Raw genomic sequence first — 21,016 nt, forward strand, 5'->3', positions numbered from 1 at the left:
CATGGTGTGAACTAGACTCGTGGTGAGCTGCTCAGTCTAATTTTGCTTGCCACATCCGATTCACGACGATTTGAAGATTTGCAACTAATTATGATCGAGTTGATTTGATTATTTGTCTTTGAATCTCAAATTTCCTTATAAGGTATGTGGTAATCTTCGAATTTCTTCAAATTGATCATTTAATTCCTTGAATTCATGAAATTGGAGTCTTGATTGAGTCAATTTCCATGGAAATTGAGTGTTTTTGAATTGGATTATGGGTAAGTTGGGTAATTGATTGGGTTTTGAATTTTGTTGGAATTGAGTTGAATTTCTGGAGTTGATGGGTGTATAGAGTGTTGGATAAGATCTTCACTCTAACACTCAATCAATCTGATTTAAATTTGAATGGGTTAAATCACATACCTTTTGATGAAGCTTGAACAACAAATAAGCAAGAATGAGATCCCAAAATCAGCCTTTGGTGTTCTATAAATAGATGCATAATAGATCCGAACAATGGATCTGACCCCTTGCTTCTCTATCGAACCGATAGTTGATTTCCCTTCTTCGAAATACAATATCCCTTCAATCCGAAATAGTGGTGTTCTACCCTTTATCTTTGTATGACAAAAATGATGGGATTTTCTTGCAATCATACACAATAGGGGACGACAACCACTTCTCTCTTTAAAGAGTCTTTCTTTCCAATTCCAACCCATCATCAAATAGGAAGAAACTCTAGGAAGATGAGAACTCTAATGTATTTAGGAAACCACAATATTCTAATCGATGGAAACTTCTTAGATTGCAATAAATTATTTCCAACTTGGTCCCCAATGTTCTTAGCCAATAGCAATTCAATCCCTTTAAAAAATCAGTATTTAATTGGACCACAAAAAGATATTTTAATTCAAAGAAAATCCAAAATAAACAAGTAGTTTTGATTAAAATTCTAACATAGAGTGTATTGGAGATTGGTAGATAGATTAGAATGGGTTGAAGGATGATTTAATGGCTTTGGAGAGGCTATTTCATTTCGGCACTCCACATGTTCGATAAAATATCTCAATGAAATGGGTTGAAGAAATGATAAGGCTTGGGAATAGGTAAGGTATTGAATAGGCTTAGGTAGGGGTGTGGATGGTTTCGGTGGGATTTTTATTGATTTGGAGTAGTTATTTCATGTCGGGCATGCCACGTGTTCGGTAAAATGCTTCAATGGGGTAGACATAGGTTTGGGGCAAATGACTTGAGGTATGAATTGGCGAAGGCAAGGGATTTAAGTAATTTGACATTTTTTTGAATTTTTTTGTTATTTTTGGGTATGACTCATTGGTTGGTTCCTAACAGTTATCATGCCTCCTTTTCTCTTTAGATGGGCCGATTCAGTGTTTTCAAAGCTTTGAGAGGAGAGGCTTCTGGAAAGAGTAAAATCAAGAAGGTCACTCCTCCCGATGATAGTTCTTCGAGTAGTTCCAATGAGGCGAGGCCTCAAGTACCCTTGAATAGTGAAGTAGAGTATGAAGCAATACACGATCCTCCTCCAATAGTAGTAGAGCCTGAGGTGGCAGTCAAGATTGAAAGTATCCCTAGGGAGCGATCAATTCTTCCTAGGAAATACGACGAGTGATTCCAAGAGGTATCCATTGGGTGTCTTCTTCCTTTAGTTGAGGTAGTCGAGGAGGTCCAGGAATTGGGACGCATTTATGTTTGCCAACATTAGGCCTATGTATCTTTCCTTACCTTCATTCTTTTTTCCTTTTTAGTTGTCATTATTGTTTTCTTACTTCTCATTTTTCATTCTGTTTGCATAGAGTGCTGAGTAGATTTGGTACCTTGAAAAAGAGGAGATGGGGAACTTTGAGATGGCTCAACAGGTTTTTTACATTGAGCAACTCCAGCATGAGCTGGTAAGAATTTGTAATACTTTTTCTCATTTCAAAAATTTTGATTCAATCATTCTGCTATCTTCTGTAAACTCTTCAACAGGCACGAGAAAGTGCCAATTCTTCTTATCAGAGGCCACTTGAGTCATTATGGGTTAGTAGAAAAAATATTTTAGTTAGTAATTATTTATTCAACAAAATAAAACAAAATAACTATATTTATTAACATGTACATATATATAGGAAGGGATCGGCAGACAAAATCGAAGACCAACATCCATACAAATTTTTTCAGCCATTAGATGAAAATAGATCTAATGAAATCGAATCGTTGAACGCATTTAAATAGCGCGTGCTATTTAAATCACTTAAAACTTATGTTATTTACAAACACCTCCCCCATTCAAATGTGTTTTTTCTCATCCCATCGTCTTCTCTTCTCCTCAAACCCTTTACTCTCCATTCACTGAGGACGATGCAGATCAGGCGCAGATCAGACGAAGAAATCAGGCGAGAAAAATCCAATATGTATTTCAGCTTCATCTCCATCGTTTACTCGTCTCTTCCTCTTTATTGCGATGACGGCGACGACTCACTACCGTTCCAGCCATTACGACGAAAAATACGGAGACGTGAGTCTCTCTCTTTCTGTAAAAAAAAAATAAACCCATTTCTCTTCATTTATGTTGTAATTGATAGATCACATCTCATATTCTATTCTGGTTGTTTTTGCAGTAATTTTTTTCGAGTTTTCAACCCTTGCATTGCATCTGAATTTAAACCCTAACCCTAGATCGACAACCTTGTTTCCTCCTCGTTAAACACCATACAATTAATTAAAAATAATTTGAATTATTCCTTATATATGTGCTTTATACATTCAAAAGAACCAATCTCTTTATTATTATTGGATTTAAAAAAAAAAAAAAAAACTCAAAACGGTCTGATAGGATGATGGTGATTGAAAAAGACTAGAGCCATTAGAAATGATTTTAGCCACTTGATAGCCTTGTTCAAAATTCAAAATCGACCAATTGATTACTGATTATTGAGAAACCAAAACATATTACGAGGAAAGAGGGCGAATTCTGTCCAAATTGACAGGAGATGAGAATTTTGGGATAGTTTGTCAAGGATCCTCATCTGCTTTGAACTAGAGTGATGTGCACGAAGCATTAGCAGCTACAACGTCAAATTATTCCATAGTTTCAATGGGAGAAAGATTGAAATTTTTTGTTGCTACGAATGTTGAAGAATATGAATTTTTCTGTAATACGAGGTACATCAAAATATCTGATCAAAGAATGTTTCTTAGACCACATTATGTTTTTATTTACAGGCTACATAGAGAATGGTCCACATAATAGACCACATTATGTGGTGAAAGGTTTGGTAGCACTAGCTAATCCTGAAATAACTTCACGGAGGAAACTTAAGATTAGAAGGGATCAAGTATTCAAGGTTATCAAAAGTGTTACGCGTGCCTAGGCGATGAGGGAGTCGCCTTGTGTAGGCTCGCCCAAGCACGCATTTTGATTCATTAGGTATTTTTATTCTTGAAAATATACATACTTGATTCTTTTATATTTTGTTGTAGTTCTATTTTGGCATATGTTGGACGACGAGGGAAGAATATGAAATTTTAGGGGGTTAGAGAATTTGATTTAGGATTTTCATTAAGGATTAAGGGTTGAAGAAAAGAAGTTTCAAGTAAAGGGGTTTTCATTAAAGATTTGAGATTGGATAAGTGGATTCTTCAAATCCACTCACAAAGTTCTTTGTAAGAGAAAAGAAACTTAACAAATGAGGTTTGGGTTGATTTGGATGGAGTTTGGATAGTTTTTTCTTTCACAATCTACATAGAACTAGAGATTTTAGTTGTTTTTTTAATCTTTAAAAGTGATGGATAAGTGTTTGTTTTGGGGCTATAACTATCTAATCCGAACAAAAAAAGAGTCAAGGAAAAAAAATGACCAAGATTCCCTTAATGGGGTATCTTGGCTCGTTGGAGCTCGAGGCGTTGCCTTTTGGCACTTTTTTCTTTGCATCACATAGCTTTGATTCACCACTTTTTATTATTGCCTAGGGTAGGTAAAGGGACAAGGCCTCACAACGAACGCAACACAATGCCGAGCGCCCTTTTTGCCTTTGATGACACTGGAAGGGATTATATGTTACATAGTTAAGTTGGAAGAAGTTTGCCTACAATAAACATTGGAAAAAGCTGTAATGGAAAATGTTTGTTTGCCACCAATACCTATAATTAAATTTTTTATTAAAACAAGAGTTATTGTTTTAGTCTTTTAGATGCCAAAAGAAACTTATCTGAGTCATGATTTCTTTTTATCCAATATTTGTTAGTAATTTTTTTTCATTTTCACATAACAAAACTCAGTCTTACTAGGTGGAGTGCTGATTGGAGGAGTGCCACTCTTTGTATGAGCAGGCTGGTTGGTAAATTCTATGCTTTGGTATTTTATTTTTAACATAGCATCAGTGTGAATGCTCAGTGAGCTTTTCTTTATATATTCTTCTCTACTGTAGCTGTTGGATTCAAGCTTGCCAAAGATAATGTGAACCCGAAAACATCATTTGAGAAGGCTTCAAGTCACTTAAAACAAGTTCCTGTGGGGAGAGACTCAAAGACATATGGAGTATGCTAATGCTGTTGCAAAAGAACTAGGCAGCTGGAATGAAGTTGCTGACTTTTATAGAAGGGCTTAATGAGTGTGGAAGATCACAACCCTCATCAGATGCTCTTGCAAAGGGTGTTCTATATGCTCATTGTTTCTTTTGAGATAGCCGTTGGGTTAAACGGCCGAGTGTGGGTATGATTCTTGAAACCTTTTTAGCCGCCATTTTTTTTGCCTCCATTGTTAAATTTCACTGCGCCCTTATGATCGTCACTTCAATCCTAGATTTCCGACCCAAAATGCTTATTAATTCCAATTTATTTTTCAAATTATAGGTGAATGCTGACTCTCCATCCACAGTCATCCTCGTGACTAATGCGATTATGACTTCAGAGTATCTTTCTGAAAGCGCCCTCGATCCGCGGGGGTACGAGGATCCGCTTTTGACTCTTGAGGTTTGGGAGTCGCCACCTAGTTGTTAAGCTCTAGGAATCAAACTGACTCTAAAAAAGGTAAACTAATCTACGAAAGAGAAAGAGAGTCTGGGGATCACGTTACGGGGTTGGAAGGTGTTAGGCACCAACCCCGTCCGGCCAAAGCCGGTCTCTACTAACTTCCCAAATAAATCACATTACTAAAAACCTAGATAAAAATAAAAATAAAAAATTTCATACCTTTCCGATAGCAAGGATTTTGTTCCCTCAGATCTGACAAAAAATAGCTCCTTGTACCGTACTCCCTTGCTTCGTTCTGTCTTTGGATTTGATTTCGGATCTCTGAGGCAAGGTATCTCCTTATTTTTGGATCTAAGCTCTTCAAGTTTGTTGCGGATTTTGGGATATTTTTGGAAGGCTTTTGGGTGTTCTTTAGGCTAAAATCGAAGGAGGGATGTTAGGTAACGAGTTGGAGCTCCAAAATTGGGGTTTATGGGAGGTTAGGGGGGCTTTTAGACCTACTTCTCTTAGGATTTTTGATTTGTTACGAAAATAGGGTGTGAGCACCTCTATTTATAGATGTTTTTAGGGGTTGATTTGGATAGAGTTAGTATTTAATTAGAGTTCTTTTAATTAGAGTTGTGTTTTAGTTAGACTTATTTTAGGTAGAATTGTGTTTTAATTAGAATTGTTTTAGGTAGAATTGTTTTTAAGTTAGAACTCTATTAGATTGAATTATTATTTAATTAGAACTCTATTATGACTTTTGGTCTTATTTGATTGACTTTTAATGTTTTGACTTTAGTCTTAATTGATTGACTTTTAATATCTTGACTTCAGTCTTGCTTAATTGACTTTAATTTTGACTTTAGTCTCACTTGATTGAATTTAATACCTTGACCTTAGTCTTGCTTGATTGACTTTTAATTTTTGGAGAACCCCCCTCTAAAATATCTTTAATTCTTTGGACCCCCAAATGGAGGGGTCCTTAAAGAAATATCTCACGAACCCTCAACAATTTTACTTAAAAACCCGATTGATCGATTTCTTCGGTTCAAAATTTTAAATTAATTTCATTAATGTTTCACTTTAATTATTTAATGTTTTATTTATTAATTTCTAATTTTTTAATTATGAAAATTGTGAAATTACCATTTTGCCCCCGGAGAGGACTTTTCACGTTTTAAGTCGTTTTTAATGTTCTAGGATGTTTTAGAATCGATTTTTCGTAAGAAATTCAATGAAAATATTAGTTTGTGTCATTTATGAAATTTTTTGTGTGAAATAGTCATGAACTTTATGAGGGGCATTTTCGTAATTTTGTCGAATTCTGTTAAAATTGGCGAAATGATTTATTTGGTTCCGATTTGTTATTTTATGTGTTCGAGAGAGTTTTCCTAAGCGTAATGTAGGCTCTAGGGTTGTTTTGAGATTATGGGTATTTTGGTAATTTGATCAATTTTTAGTGATTTTTATTGTGAAACTTCTTTTTGGTCTGCAAGATGATGATTTCTATATTTCTGGGGTCGTATTTTCCTAACGTAGCGTGGTTTCTAAGGTTTTGTCAATTCGAAATACCTCATCCGGATTTCTGAAACATATTGGTAACAAACTAAAGCAATGGAATACACATCCATCATTGGGAATCATTGCGATCGGGTTGACGAGTTGATTAATCAGGCGGATGCAAAAATGGGGTGTCTACAGATGCCCCTCTTTAGCAGAGGGTTGAAGCAAACTAGATAGCAAATCTATTTCGGTAGATAGTGCGATATCCGAATGTCGAAGCTAGTGACAGTTCATTTTACAGCCTGATTTAGCAATTCGTCAGGGTGTTCGGATCCTTGAGCGTAAAACTCCCCCCGAACTAAAAGGTTGAGCTTGAACTCTCACTGACGATGTCAGATCCTCGAATTTTAGAAAATTCTCCCTGACTAATGCAAAAGTGCACGTGTGTGCAAAAGTGTGATGCTTACTGAGTAAAAATATCTCAGGTCCTAGAGATCTTCTCTCACTGACAATAATGATTCAAAATTGAAATGCACTTATGCAACGAAAACAATCATGGCAAGATTTAACAATGTGGTAATCGGAGTCATAACATTGTAGGAACTTCGTTAAATCCTATTTGAAATTCTTTTTTAAAGTTCGAAAAAGTTTGAGTCTCGTTTATTGGACTCGAGCCTATTGTAGCCATACTTCTCGGGCTAAGGAACTTAAACAATCTTGTTAATTCATTCTATGATTCAAAAAAGTTGGAGTCTCGTTTCTCGGACTCTGGCTAAGGTTTATAGGAATTTAAACAATCCTATCAAAATTGGAGTCTTGTTTCTCGGACTCGAACTAAGGTTAATAGGCACTTCAAAAAGCCTACTCATTCTATGATTCAAAAAGTTGGAGTCTCGTTTCTCGGACTCGAACTTAGGTTTATAGGCACTTCAAAAAGCCTATTCATTATATGATTCAAAAAGTTGGAGTCTCGTTTCTTGGACTCGAACTTAAGTTTGTAGGCACTTCAAAAAGCCTATTCATTCTATGATTCAACAAGTTGGAGTCTCATTTCTCGGACTCGGACTCGAACTTAGGTTTATAGGCACTTCAAAAAGCCTATTCATTCTATGATTCAAAAAGTTGGAGTCTCATTTCGTGAACTCGAACTTAGGTTTGTAGGCACTTCAAAAAGCCCACTCATTCTATGATTCAAAAAGTTGGAATCTCGTTTCTCGGACTTGAACTTAAGTTTATAGGCACTTCAAAAAGCCTATTTATTATATGATTCAAAAAGTTGGAGTCTCGTTTCTCGGACTCGAACTTACTAAGTCACGTTTCTCGGATTTAGATTTATAGGAACTTAAACAATCCTATTAATTCATTCTATGATTCAAAATCGAGCTCAAAGTTTGAAAGATCATGCCTTTATTGGCTTATCATGCATCTGGATTCATAATTATCATTGGGTTTCGCCGGACTTTTAAGCTTTTGTATGATTTTATTTTTATCATGTGATTAAGAACAAAAACTTTGGAATTAAATGACCTTCAAAAATGCCTCTAGTTTCAAGGTTGGTTTTAACTAGGACTTAACTACGAGACTGATGGAATGGATTACGCTTGAAAAATATGAACTCTGATGTATGACAGATAGAAGAACTGACATTCTCTTAAATTTAAGACTCTTAAGATTATCATATATGCAATAAAGAATTGATCATTATTTTTGAGAAATACTTGATCTGGACTTAAAAAGTCTTGATAAATATTAGAATAGAAGATCTTTCTCTTCAAAGTGGTTGATGATTCTACATCTTCTATTAGCGAATACTTGAACAAGTAAACATACTTTTGAAGATCCTACAATGTTCAAGATGATTTCTGATTTTTTCGACTTCAACATTGTCTTCGTCGGATGTGAGCTCTTGGCTGAAAAACAAATATTGTGGCTTGAATGGTTCTACAGTTTCTGCACAAGCTTCCTTCTGAATTTTTCTTCTTGATGAGACTTTTCCTCCCATTTGATGATGCCCTAATTTTTGCCTAGATCGCCTCTTCAGGTTTTCAATCTAGCGGACTTTGTTTTTCTTTTTCTGATGATGCCTTGATTTTTGCCTAGGTCGCCTTTTCAGGTTTTCAACCTAGCAGGCTTTCTTTTTTATAGTTATACCCTAAATTTTGCCTAAGTCGCCTTTTCGGGTTTTCGACTTAACAGGCTTATCTTTTTTCTTGATGATCTTGAATGACCAACTCGATAACTTCTTGGTTCCCTGCACCTTAACCGAATCAATTAGCATTCAGGAAGACTTAAGAGGTGGGCTTAGGATATGGTTTAGAAAGAAAAGATATAAGGCTCAACTTTCCAAAATGCCCCTAGTTTGATATTCTCTCTTTTCTGTCAATTATTTTGATTTTTTCTAAATGCCCCTAGTTTGGCATTTTTTTTTTTTTTTTTGATGCCCTTATTTTGGCACTTTTTTCCTTTTGAATATTTTAATAGGGGATTTTCCTTTTAGATGACAAGAGAATACACATATTCTTTACATGACCGGGCCTGATGTAACTTCTTAGGTTGCCTACGTACCCCAAATATTTCTTTTCTCTTTTAGGATCAGGTTAAAACGTAGTTCATACTAAGATTCCCTCCCAAGGTTGGTCGGCGTGATTTAGAAAGAAAAGGTTATTGATTTTTTTTTTAAAGGCTGCGAGGGGCTAAAGAAGGTTATATTTTTTTTCTGATAAGATAGGAAAATGACTCGACCAAAGGAGGCCTCCTTTGATGAATGCTGCTCGACTTGGTCAAAGTTTCAAGAATTTGATATCTGGATTGCTCTGTCGAGTAAGGTCTTCTTTTGAGAATGAATATTCTTCAGTCTTCTTTTGAGTTTTCTGACTATTCAACTCTTCTAAAACTTCGAGAAAATCTTTTATTCTCTTATGAAAGAGAACTCTCTTCTTTTGAGTGAGAAACATGGTAGATCTACTTGTAAGTCTTAGCATCTTTGTCGATGCTTTTAGCTATATCATCTTTGATCGATAATTTTGACTTTGAAATCACTCTTGACTTGATCTATGTTTTTGTGTAATTCATCATCATATATCTTTATGAGACCATGTAAGAACATTATTGAATTTCTTAAGTAAGTTTAGTATTCGCTCATGTTTTCCTAAGGATAACGTATCACCAATTTGCACTTCTTGAGTGTACTCTTTAATTCCAATATTTATCAAATTTGGTTAGTGAGCTTTAAGTCATTTCTCATGTTAGATTTTATATTCACATCATTATTGCACACATGATAATCAAAAGCTTCTTTATTTATTAGAATTGAAAAGAACATAGACTGACAAACCTTACTAAAACCCAAAAATAAAAAAGAAGAACTGAATTCAAAGACTGACGCAACTAAAGCTAAAAGAAACTAAAAAGACTTAAAAGACGACATCATTCTGAATGGAGGGACACAATTATAGAGTCTATGCCACTTCAGTTATCTTCGATGGATGACTTGAACTTGTCTGCTTTTATTATCTCTTCATATTCTGATTCAAGCCTATCATATGCTGGACAACCCGTTGCTTTAATAATTTATCTGTTCTTCAGTTTTGTCACTGTCTTAGGGTAGTTGAGCTCATTCTGGCATGGAGCGAATGCACTGTTAAGACCGATTGGGTGAATGAAGGAAACTGGGTCAACTGATTCGGGTTTGGATATTGATAAGGTTTTAGAGTAGGAGGGGGTTGATTTTGAAAGGTAGGCAAAGGGTTAGTCTTAACATTGGGAGTAGTAGGAGTGGGTATGGTGACTTTTCCTTGCTCAATAAGGTCTTGGATAACATGTCGGAGAGTAATACACCTGTCAAGAACATGACCAGGCATCTGATGGAATTCACAGAATTGTCTATTATCCATGTTTGGGGGAAGAGGATTAAGTAAAGGCTTAGGTTGTAAAGGTGCCAGCAATCCCTTTTTCATCAATTTTTGATAAGCAACACTAAAGGACATTCCAAGATTGGCAAACTGTCTCCTAGGCTTAGCTTGTGAAGGCTGAGTAGCTTGAGGAGATAGTGCGAAAGAGGTATTGGCTACTTGTAAGGAATTGACATTAGGTTTGAAATGTTTGGGTTTTGACTCAGATGAGTTACCAAAAAGTCTCGAAGAATATGCATCCTCAACTTGATTTCTAGCCTCAAGGAGGGATTGAAAAGTGGGAAGATACTGAGGCATCAAGTACTTGGCATAATTTGGAGTGAGATTCCTACGGATAATCTTGACTTGTTCCTTCTCTTGAGGTCGGTCCCACAATTGAGCGGCTTTAGCTCTCCATCGAGCAACGAATTCAGTGAAAGTTTCCCCGGGTTTTTGTTTAGTAGTCTCTAGGTCACTTCTTGTGAGTTCAATATCCGTGTTAAATGAATACCGACCAATAAAATCCTTTATCAATTCATACCACGTTCTTACCCTAGATGAGTCCAATGACATTAACCAGCGTAGGGCAGGTCCTGTAAGGGTTCTTTGAAAAAGTTGAGCCATATGTTCTTCACTCAGACCCTGAGATTGCATTATGCCGACATAAACTTTTAAATTAGTCCTAGGGCATCCAATACCATCAAATTTCTCCATATCTGGCATTGTAAACTTCTCTGGCAGACGGACCGTGGGAAACAAGGTCATTGCCCCTAATCCCAGAGTAAGATCATCGGGGTCTTTAATATTTTTCAAAGCAGTTTCAACCTGAGTTATTCGATGAGCTAGGACAGGGTCGACGTGTAACTGATCATCTTCTTGATTTTCAACGAGGTCAAACACATCCTGAGGTTCTATAGCTTTATCTTTTCCCTTTTCAATTTTCAGAGATTCAATTTGTGTTTGGACAGAAGCAATAATCTGTGCTTGAAAAGATTCTAAAATATGACGGAGTGCAGCTTCATCCATGGTACTCGTTTCTTCTTGTGACAAAGACTGACTACTTGACAATGGTACTTTAGAAAGACGGCTTTTTTCACGGACTCAAAGTGGTACAGATGGAGGTTTAGAACGTTTGGGACCAATTATTACCTGATTGGAAGTAAACCAAGGTTAACCATTGACTCTTAACCACATGATTAAAGTTTCAATATAGAATAGCCCAAATCCGGTGGAAAATATCGAATTCAAATGCACTATAAGTCTATGGTGACCAAGAAAGTGAGAAAATATTAGACACGAGTCTACCCCTGATCGGGATTGAACCTTTGATCAGACAAATTAATTTTATCCTAAGATTGAGTCTTTCTATACAAAGTGGTCTGGATCTTTAAAAATGAAACCAATTAGTCAAACTGATTTGGAATTGATCAGTTGATCCATTTGTCAATTGGGTCAACTGGTTTAATTGGTTCAAATTGATCGGTTCATTTCACTAATTTGGTCGAACCGATATTACGGGTTTTATTTGATTATTCTGGATCGGTCTGCCCACCTACCTGTTGGTTGGATTGAATAAAGCAACCCGGGAATACCATAGTCAGTTCGGGTCGTGACCTATAGGAAGGCTTCTAGACTCTAGGTTTACTACGTGCAATGCATTTTTATCTAGCCACCATTGCCCAAGCACACCTATATACCTCTCGATACGTGGTGACTTGGTTTGATATACCGTATAGGTGATAATCTAAAATCTCAACTCACTTCAAGAAGGGTACAGCGGGGCAAGATCTTGCTTAGGCACCGGTTTTGACCAAGAAGTGCAATTGATATACTTAGATTATCTTTTACATACCTATGGGTACGAGTCAAGAGTTGTAGCTTTCATAAATGGTTTAGCATCCCACGAGGGGACCGACCACGTATTAGTACTACGTTGGCAATCGGGACATGTGACTGTGTGGCTCACAATAGGTAAAAGGCTTAGGTCGCTTCAGCCTGGGTGCATCAATACATCTCTCAGAATCACCTGATCAGACGGTATTGATGCCCCAGTTTGATATACCCTAAGGTACGTGACTGAAGTTGTAGTTTTCATGAATGACGTCGCATCTCCGAAGAGATCGGGCCACGCACTAGTGCCACGTTGGCTATATAGGATGTGTAAGTATGCAAAACAGTAAACGTGCATGTGGTGTGTGCAAAACAGGGTGAGGTGTGCCCGGGGCCTTTTTCAAACACATGAGCCCATGGGCTAGATTATGTCATCACATATGGATATCAAATGAATATTGATCAAGAAAATAATACAAAACCCATCACATCGAAATTAAGATGAAAACAAACACATCACAAATATATCTGTCAAGATCATGGCAAATCAATTAATGAGCATGGCATATAATAATTGATCAAACAAACATTGCAATAGGCATAATTTTTATAATTTTTAAGGTCCAATCAATGATCACTTTTGGGTGATCCAAAATAAATCGAGATTCCAATAGATGTTACATTGATGATAGAATGACAATGGTTGAGATGAGCTCACTCTCAGGAATATTAATTGTGCCAACATTAGATAAATTCGGATTTTCTGTGAATTAGGAAAATACAATTTGAACTTGCATCGATGATATCTAAGGCTCCCGATAACGAAATCGAGTGAACTAAAGTTCTAAATTAATCTACTCAATGAGATCTACATTTTATTAATAGGTGCCCAGACTTAGTTCTCATTAGAATATTCTGTAAAAACGTTTTAACATTGCTGTCCCAACCTTCATTCAGAAATAATTTTAGATTTACAGATTGAACTTGCATCGATGATATCTAAGGCTTCAGATAACGAAATGGAGTGAACTCAGATTCTAAATTAATCTACTTGATGAGATCTACATTTTATTAACAGATGCCCATACTTAATTCTCATTAGAATATTCTGTAAAAACGTTTTAACATTGCTGTCCCAACCTTCATTCAGAAATAATTTTAGATTTACAGATTGAACTTGCATCGATGATATCTAAGGCTTCCGATAACGAAATGGAGTGAACTCAGATTCTAAATTAATCTACTCGATGAGATCTACATTTTATAAATAGATGCGCAGACTTAATTCTCACTAGAATGTTCTATAAAAACGTTTTAACATTGCTGTCCCAACCTTCATTCAGCAACAATTCCAGATTTACAGATTGAATTTGCATCGATGATATCTAAGGCTTCGGATAACGAAATTGAGTGAACTCAGGTTCTAAATTAATCTACTCGAGAAGATCTAAGTTTTATTAATAGGTTTTCAGACTTAATTCTTACTAGAATATTCTGTATAAACATTTTAATATTTCTGTCCAACATTCATCATTCCATCATTTTCATAGGTCAATTTGAATCTTTCATTATTTAGGGGTCATCAAAAGTGATCTTTAATTGGAAAAAAAATGCAACACTCAAAATCATCCACAATCAAGTCACAAAAATAAATAAATAGAAAAAAATAAATAAAATAAATCGAACTAAATAATAAAAAAAAACTAGATCATCTTGGCAATGCTCCCATACTTGGGGTTTTTCAAGTTTGATCCTCAATAGTCCCCAGTGGAGCCGCCACTGAAAGCGCCCTCGATCCGAGGGAGTGCGCGGATCCGCTTTTGACTCTTGAGGTTTGGGAGTCGCCACCTAGTTGTTAAGGTCTAGGAATCAAACTGACTCTAAAAAAGGCAAACTAATCTACGAAAGAGAAAGAGAGTCCGGGGATCACGTTACGGGGTTGGAAGGTGTTAGGCACCAACCCCGCCCGGCCAAAGCCGGTCTCTACTAACTTCCCAAATAAATCACATTGCTAAAAACCTAGATAAAAATAAAAATAAAAAATTTCATACCTTTCCGATAGCAAGGATTTTGTTCCCTTAGATCTGACAAAAAATAGCTCCTTGTACCGTACTCCCTTGCTTCGTTCTGTCTCCAGATTTGATTTCGGATCTCCGAGGCAAGGTATCTCCTTATTTTTGGATCTAAGCTCTCCAAGTTTGTTGCAGGTTTTGAGATGTTTTTGGAAGGCTTTTGGGTGTTCTTTAGGCTAAAATTGAAGGAGGGATGTTAGGTAAGGAGTTGGGGCTCCAAAATTGGGGTTTATGGGAGGCTAGGGGGGCTTTTAGACCTACTTATCTTAGGGTTTTTGATTTGATACGAAAATAAGGTGTGAGCACCTCTATTTATAGATATTTTTAGGGGTTGATTTGGATAGAGTTAGTATTTAATTAGAGTTCTTTTAATTAGAGTTGTGTTTTAGTTAAACTTATTTTAGGTAGAATTGTGTTTTAATTAGAATTGTTTTAGGTAGAATTGTTTTTTAAATTAGAACTCTATTAGATTGAATTATTATTTAATTAGAACTCTATTATGACTTTTGGTCTTATTTGATTGACTTTTAATGTTTTGACTTTAGTCTTAATTGATTGACTTTTAATATCTTGACTTCAGTCTTGCTTAATTGACTTTAATTTTGACTTTAGTCTCACTTGATTGAATTTAATACCTTGACCTTAGTCTTGCTTGATTGACTTTTAATTTTTGGAGAACCCCCCTCTAAAATATCTTTAATTCTTTGAACCCCCAAATGGAGGGGTCCTTAAAGAAATATCTCACGAACTCTCAACAATTTTACTTGAAAATCCGATTGATCGATTTCTTCGGTTCAAAATTTTAAATTAATTTCATTAATGTTTCACTTTAATTATTTAATGTTTTATTTATTAATTTCCAATTTTTTAATTATGAAAATTGTAAAATTACCATTTTGCCCCCGGAGAGGACTTTTCACGTTTTAAGTCGTTTTTAATGTTTTAGGATGTTTTAGAATCGATTTTTCGTAAGAAATTCAATGGAAATATTAGTTTGTGTCATTTATGAAATTTTTTGTGTGAAATGGTCATGAACTTTATGAGGGGCATTTTCGTAATTTTGTCGAATTTTTTAAAATTGGCGAAATGATTTATTTGGTTCCGATTTGTTAGTTTATGTGTTCTAGAGAGTTTTCCTAAGCGTAACGTAGGCTCTAGGGTTGTTTTGAGGTTAGGGGTATTTTGGTAATTTAGTCAATTTTTAGTGATTTTTATCGTGAAACTTCTTTTTGGTCTACAAGATGATGATTTCTATATTTCTGGGGTCGTATTTTCCTAACGTAGCGTGGTTTCTAAGGTTTTGTCAATTCGAGATACCTCATCTGGATTTCTGAAACATATCGGCTAACAAAATAAAGCAATGGAATACACATCCATCATTGGGAATCATTGCGATCGGGTTGACGAGTTGATTAATCAGGCGGATGCAAAAATGGGGTGTCTACACTTTCAACTAGGGAGGAACTGATCGAGTTTGTGTTTGCAAATGAAGTTATGAAGAAGAATCTGAGAGAGATCTTTGATTCCGCTGTGAGGAAGTCCGTGTTATGATATCATTCCCAATATAAATGAATTGAATTTATGATTGTATCATTCATCTTGTACTAAACTGAAATTTACCCATTCTAATGAAATCAATTGTATGTCTAATGCAACTTTTTCAGTATTTCTTTTGGTGATTTTTAATTTTAATTTTTGGTGATTTCTTTTGGTAATATGTACATGTGAAAGGTTGAAGTTTATGAGGCTGTCACCAGGGGAATTCACACTCATGTTGAAGACTTCGACGCCAATGCAGTTGTCGAACTTTAGGTGGCACTGTGGTAAATAATTGGATTTGCAAGTTCAAACCAGAGGCAGAGGGTACCTTTAAGGCATTGCTTATGAGCATTCCAATAAATTTTGGAAGAAAAATGAAATATTTCATTTGTAACTATCAAAACAACACTTTACTATTGATAGAAAAACTATTCTTACACATCGCTACGTCAGGAGATATAATTATGCCAAGCCAAAACTACTACTATATAGAAGTAGCCCGCAACTTCCCTTGCTCTCTCATACATCCATAAACGTGACAACTTCATAACAATACTAAAACTACAATTTTTTCTTCTTGTAACCAATACTCTTCTTTATGTCCTCGGCTATGTTTTGTGCATTCATTGAAACCCTAGCTAGGCCTCTCCTTGCAAGTCCTGCACAGTACAACCCATTCTTCCCCTTCCAGTGCTTAGGAAAAGGAGCGCTCGGCATTCCAGTGTCGTTTAGGAGATGCCCTTCATCCTGCATAAGAGAAATTAAGAACATATGAGTATATTAGGAATTTTTCATCTATTAGGATATGAGCTTAATGTTAAAATTAAATTAATGACATAATTACCTTAAGCCAATTATTTGCAAGGCTTCTAAAGCCAGTTGCAAAAATTATAGCATCAAACGCTATTGCCTTTCCATCCTCAAAAACCACCTTGTTTCCTTCTACGCTTGATATCTCCTGCAAAACCTGCATATATTGATTATTGACACACGAATTGAGTGTCATGTTAGTATCTTACGATTAATAATATAAGCGATAGATGTGAGTTTTATAAGGTGTATCCATATACATTATATCATGATCTCACGAAGATAAGCTTAACGCTTTTATGGTACCTTTATCTCTTTATTTCAGATGATCTCCACCGTCCCAACATCTATAACTAGAGACCTTCCCATGGGTCCTTTGAGATAAAATGGCCCTTGTGTCAGTCTTTTTTATCCCAAATTTGGATAAATCTCCGTACATAAGTTTGGCAAGCGTCAATACCAAACAATCCATTAAAAACAATGGAAGAAACCTTAGCAGGAACAGCAGGACCCCTGTAGCTTAGTGTAGCACAATAGAATACAAGACATTTACATGAAAGTGAGGACATGGAACTACATCCATCTGCAAGAATTGAAGCTAACAAAATTACAAATTAAACAAACTACACATAATTATAAAATACAGAAATAAACAACTCTCGATTAAAGAAAAAGAATTTGAACTTCATACCATGCCAAGTATCTTCATTATTGTAATGGGTTTAAAAAACAATCAAAACTAGCTTCTTACATGCATAGGTTGAACTTATCTTTTCATCTTTTGGTAGAAATAATTCAATAATATTATTCAACAAGACCCATTAGTATAAAAAATCCTCCAAATTCACAACCTTAGACAAAGAATTAAGAATGTCAATAATTTCTATTGTTTGTAGACTAGAAAGATCACCTGCAATGAATTCAACAACCACGCCATCGACCTCTATCGAACTACAACCAGATTTCTTCTTCAACCCCAACTCTTTGAGCGAGCTTCTAACTCTCTTGGCTTCAGATTTCCAACCAGCTTCTTTGTAGATGTTATATAGGATCACATAAGTTCCACAATCTGTTACTCTCAAATTAGCAAGCTTGTTCCAAACTCTTTTCCCTACTTCAACATTTCTATAAATTCTACAAGCACTCAATAGAGCCCCCCACACGTTAGCATCCCTTTCAAAATATCCTCCCATCTTTTCCTCTATAAACTTCTCAGCTTCCTCTAACATACTCGCTCGAGCCAAGAGATCGACCACACACGCATAATCCTCAAGTAGAGGCTTAATTTGATAGACCGAACCCATTTGATCGAACAATTTAAAGCCCTCACCAACCAAACCCCTTTGTTTATCGCTTATTACAAGCTGCCATTCTCCAGGTTTCCATCTTCTTCGTCGCCATGGCTGAAACGATAGTTAGTCATCGTCGTCGCAATAGAGAGGAAGAGGGTTAGGGTTTGAGGTAAAACGAGGTGAAGAGAGAAGAGATGAGAGAAATCTAATCTGCGTTTAGAGTTAGGGTTTGAGTTAGAGAAGGCAAAACAAGGAGAAGATAGAAAAGAGGAGAGAAATCTGAGCTTAGTCCTTGTTCGGGGAGGTGTTTACAATTTCTGCGCCTGATCTGTGCCTGATCTGCATCGTCGTCAGTGAATGGATAGTAAATGAAGGAGATGGTTAGGGTTTGAGGAGAAGAGAAGACGATGGAATGAGAAAAAACACATTTGAATGGGGGAGGTGTTTGTAAATATCATAAGTTTTAAGTGATTTAAATAGCACGCACTATTTAAATGCGTTCAACGGTCCGATTTCGTTAGATCTGTTTTCATCTAATGGCTGAAAAAATTTGTATGGATGTTGGTCTCAGATTTTGTCTGTCGATCCCTTCCCATATATATATATATATATATATAGGGTCACGTTCTTACGACCCCTACTACGACTCACATTGCGACACAACGTTTTGTCTTATATGGGAAAAAATGTTTGGAATGGGCTGATTTTTTGTGAGGATGATCTCTATGGTGAGGAGATCATCCTTGCCAAAAATCAGCTCATTATGAAATTTCTAGACCGTCCAATTTTTGTTGAAAAATTATAGACCGTCCAATTTTTGCAAATCAATTTTGATGGGGTTAGAAGTTTTGGAATGGGATGATTTTTTGCCAGGATGCTCCCCTCACCACTGAGATCATCCTCACAAAAAATCAGCTCATTCCAAAATTTTTTGCCCATAGAAGACAAAACGGTGTGTCGAAATGTGAGTCGTAATAGGGGTCGTAATAACGCTGTTCATACATATATATATATATGGGTCCCGTTCGCCACCCTTAGTTTTACCACACACTTTAACAAACGCGTTTTGTCTTACATGGGTTAGAAGTTTCGGAATGAGCTGATTTTTGGTGAGGATGATCTCTATGGTGAGGAGATCATCCTCACCAAAAATCAGCTCATTCCAAAACTTATAACCCCATCAAAATTGATTTACAAAAAATGGACGGTCCACAAATTTTCAACGTGTAAACATGGGGCTAAACATTTCAGAATGGGCTGATTTTTGGGGAGGATGATCTTCTAATCATAGAGATCATCCTCACCAAAAATCAACTCATTCCAAAACTTCTAACCCATGTAGGACAAAAAACGTTTGTTAAAGTGTGTGGTAAAACTTAGGGTGCTGAACATTTCCCTATATATATATATATAGGGTCCCGTTCGGCACCCTAAGTTTTACCACACACTTTAACAAACGCGTTTTGTCCTACATGGGTTACAAGTTTCGGAATGGGCTGATATTTGGTGAGGATGATCTCTATGATGAGGAGATCATCCTCACCAAAAATCAGCTCATTCCAAAACTTCTAACCCCATCAAAAATGATTTACAAAAAATGGACGGTCCACGATTTTTCAACTTGTAAACATGGGGCTAAACATTTCGGAATGGGCTGATTTTTGGGGAGGATGATCTTCTAATCATAGAGATCATCCTCACCAAAAATCAGCCCATTCCAAAACTTCTAACCCATGTAGGACAAAAAACGTTTGTTAAAGTGTGTGGTAAAACTTAGGGTGCTGAACATTTCCCATATATATATGGAAATGTTCAGCAACAAACATTTTGACAAACATTTTGGCAAAACATTTTTCAAAACATGGGTTAGAGGTTTTGGAATGGGCTGATTTTTAGTGAGGATGATCTCTACGGTGAGGAGATCATCATCACCAAAAATCAGCCCATTCCAAAACTTCTAACCCCATCAAAAATGGTTTACAAAAAATGGACGGTCCACGATTTTTCAACTTGTAAACTGGGGCTAGAAGTTTTGGAATGAGCTGATTTTTGGTGAGGATGATCTTCTCACCGTAGCGATCATCCTCACAAAAAATCAGCCCATTCCAAAACCTCTAACCCATGTTTTGAAAAATGTTTTGCCAAAATGTTTGTCAAAATGTTTGTTGCTGAACGGGACCCATATATATATATATATATATATTTTGGTCTTATCAGGGAGCTTCTGGGAGCAATGCTCTTCATACTCTGGCTAACGCTTCCAGACGTCTTATTACTTGGAGCCATCTACTGAGTCACATCGGACAAACTACTTTGGTCCTTAAGGGTACTATAAGGCTAGGAATAATGCTACTTGGGAAGCAGCGAGAACCAACCATACCGGGTTCATAGACTGTTGGTTCATGGGACCTTTTGAACCCCAAATCAATTACGTCTCTGAAGAGCATGAGTTTGAATATCCAGCTGAGTCGGAGTTAGAGGCTAGGTTGGAAGTTGAGGGAGATATAGAGCTAGAACCAAAGCTTGAGCATGAGGTAACGTCGATTACGCCTCGATTAGAACAATTATGTGCTAAAAAGTTTTGTCGTGGTACCAAAGGCTTCTTTTGGCTAGCATGAGTGTTTTCTTATTAGTCATCTTGTAATAAAAATACTACATAGTTCATAATCTTGTGTGTGTTTGTAAAAATTTTATTCCTTTTTACATGTATTCATCGGTTTTCTCCTATCTTATCTTTTAGCTGTATGCTTCAATGAATGTTTATTTTTTGCACAATTGATAGGTTAGGTCTGAAATGTAAAAGGGCCAACCCTTAGGGGTTTTATTAAAAAATTCATCGAAAAATGGTGATTTTTTTTAATGAAATTTGTTCTGGCGGTGGGTGAAACTTGGTCAGTTCAGAATTTTGTTCTGACAGTGGGTTACCCTCGGTTAGTTCAAAATTTTGTTTTGGCCATGGGTTACCCTTGAAATTGGGCAAATTTTTCCCTCGTCGTGAGTCACCTTTGGCCAGGCAAAAATTTTCCCAGTCCGTAGGAAAGGTATGGACCATAACTTTTTGCGATTTTAAAATTCAAAAATTAATCTTTTGTTTATAAAACTCATGGTTTTGCAAAAAAATAAAATAAAAATACTTGCG

At 36.2% G+C, this 21,016-nt stretch overlaps 1 protein-coding gene and 2 long non-coding RNA genes across 5 annotated transcripts; 2 read left to right on the forward strand and 1 right to left on the reverse strand.

Moving 5' to 3' along the window:
* Positions 1–20,594, forward strand: LOC147400461 (uncharacterized). Of its 2 annotated transcripts, XR_015179005.1 has the most exons (4): positions 1–142; positions 1,358–1,621; positions 1,797–2,022; positions 20,095–20,594. It is a non-coding gene; the product is annotated as an uncharacterized LOC147400461 (long non-coding RNA). The 2 variants fall into 2 exon arrangements; XR_015179004.1 differs by lacking the exon at positions 20,095–20,594 and having other exon boundaries at positions 1,797–2,095.
* Positions 3,419–4,904, forward strand: LOC147400462 (uncharacterized). Its single transcript, XR_015179348.1, has 3 exons — positions 3,419–4,318; positions 4,413–4,696; positions 4,837–4,904. It is a non-coding gene; the product is annotated as an uncharacterized LOC147400462 (long non-coding RNA).
* LOC147400463 (putative indole-3-pyruvate monooxygenase YUCCA11) lies at positions 16,192–18,465 on the reverse strand. 2 transcript variants are annotated; one of them, XM_086446154.1, is made up of 3 exons: positions 17,496–18,465; positions 16,620–17,168; positions 16,192–16,522 (listed from the first exon to the last, which is right to left on the reverse strand). In XM_086446154.1, exons 2-3 carry the CDS (start codon positions 16,779–16,781, stop codon positions 16,337–16,339), a joined length of 348 nt encoding a protein of 115 aa, XP_086302280.1. In that variant the 5' UTR covers positions 16,782–17,168; positions 17,496–18,465; the 3' UTR covers positions 16,192–16,336. The 2 variants fall into 2 exon arrangements, with proteins under 2 accessions (XP_086302280.1, XP_086302279.1); XM_086446153.1 differs by lacking the exon at positions 16,192–16,522 and having other exon boundaries at positions 16,873–17,168; positions 17,496–18,087; positions 18,190–18,465.
* Positions 20,595–21,016: the final 422 nt, after the last annotated feature.

This window comes from Akebia trifoliata, chromosome 6 (genome assembly GCF_017979445.1).
Source record: "Akebia trifoliata isolate Shusen 1 chromosome 6, ASM1797944v1, whole genome shotgun sequence".
NCBI classification, from domain to species: domain Eukaryota; kingdom Viridiplantae; phylum Streptophyta; class Magnoliopsida; order Ranunculales; family Lardizabalaceae; genus Akebia; species Akebia trifoliata.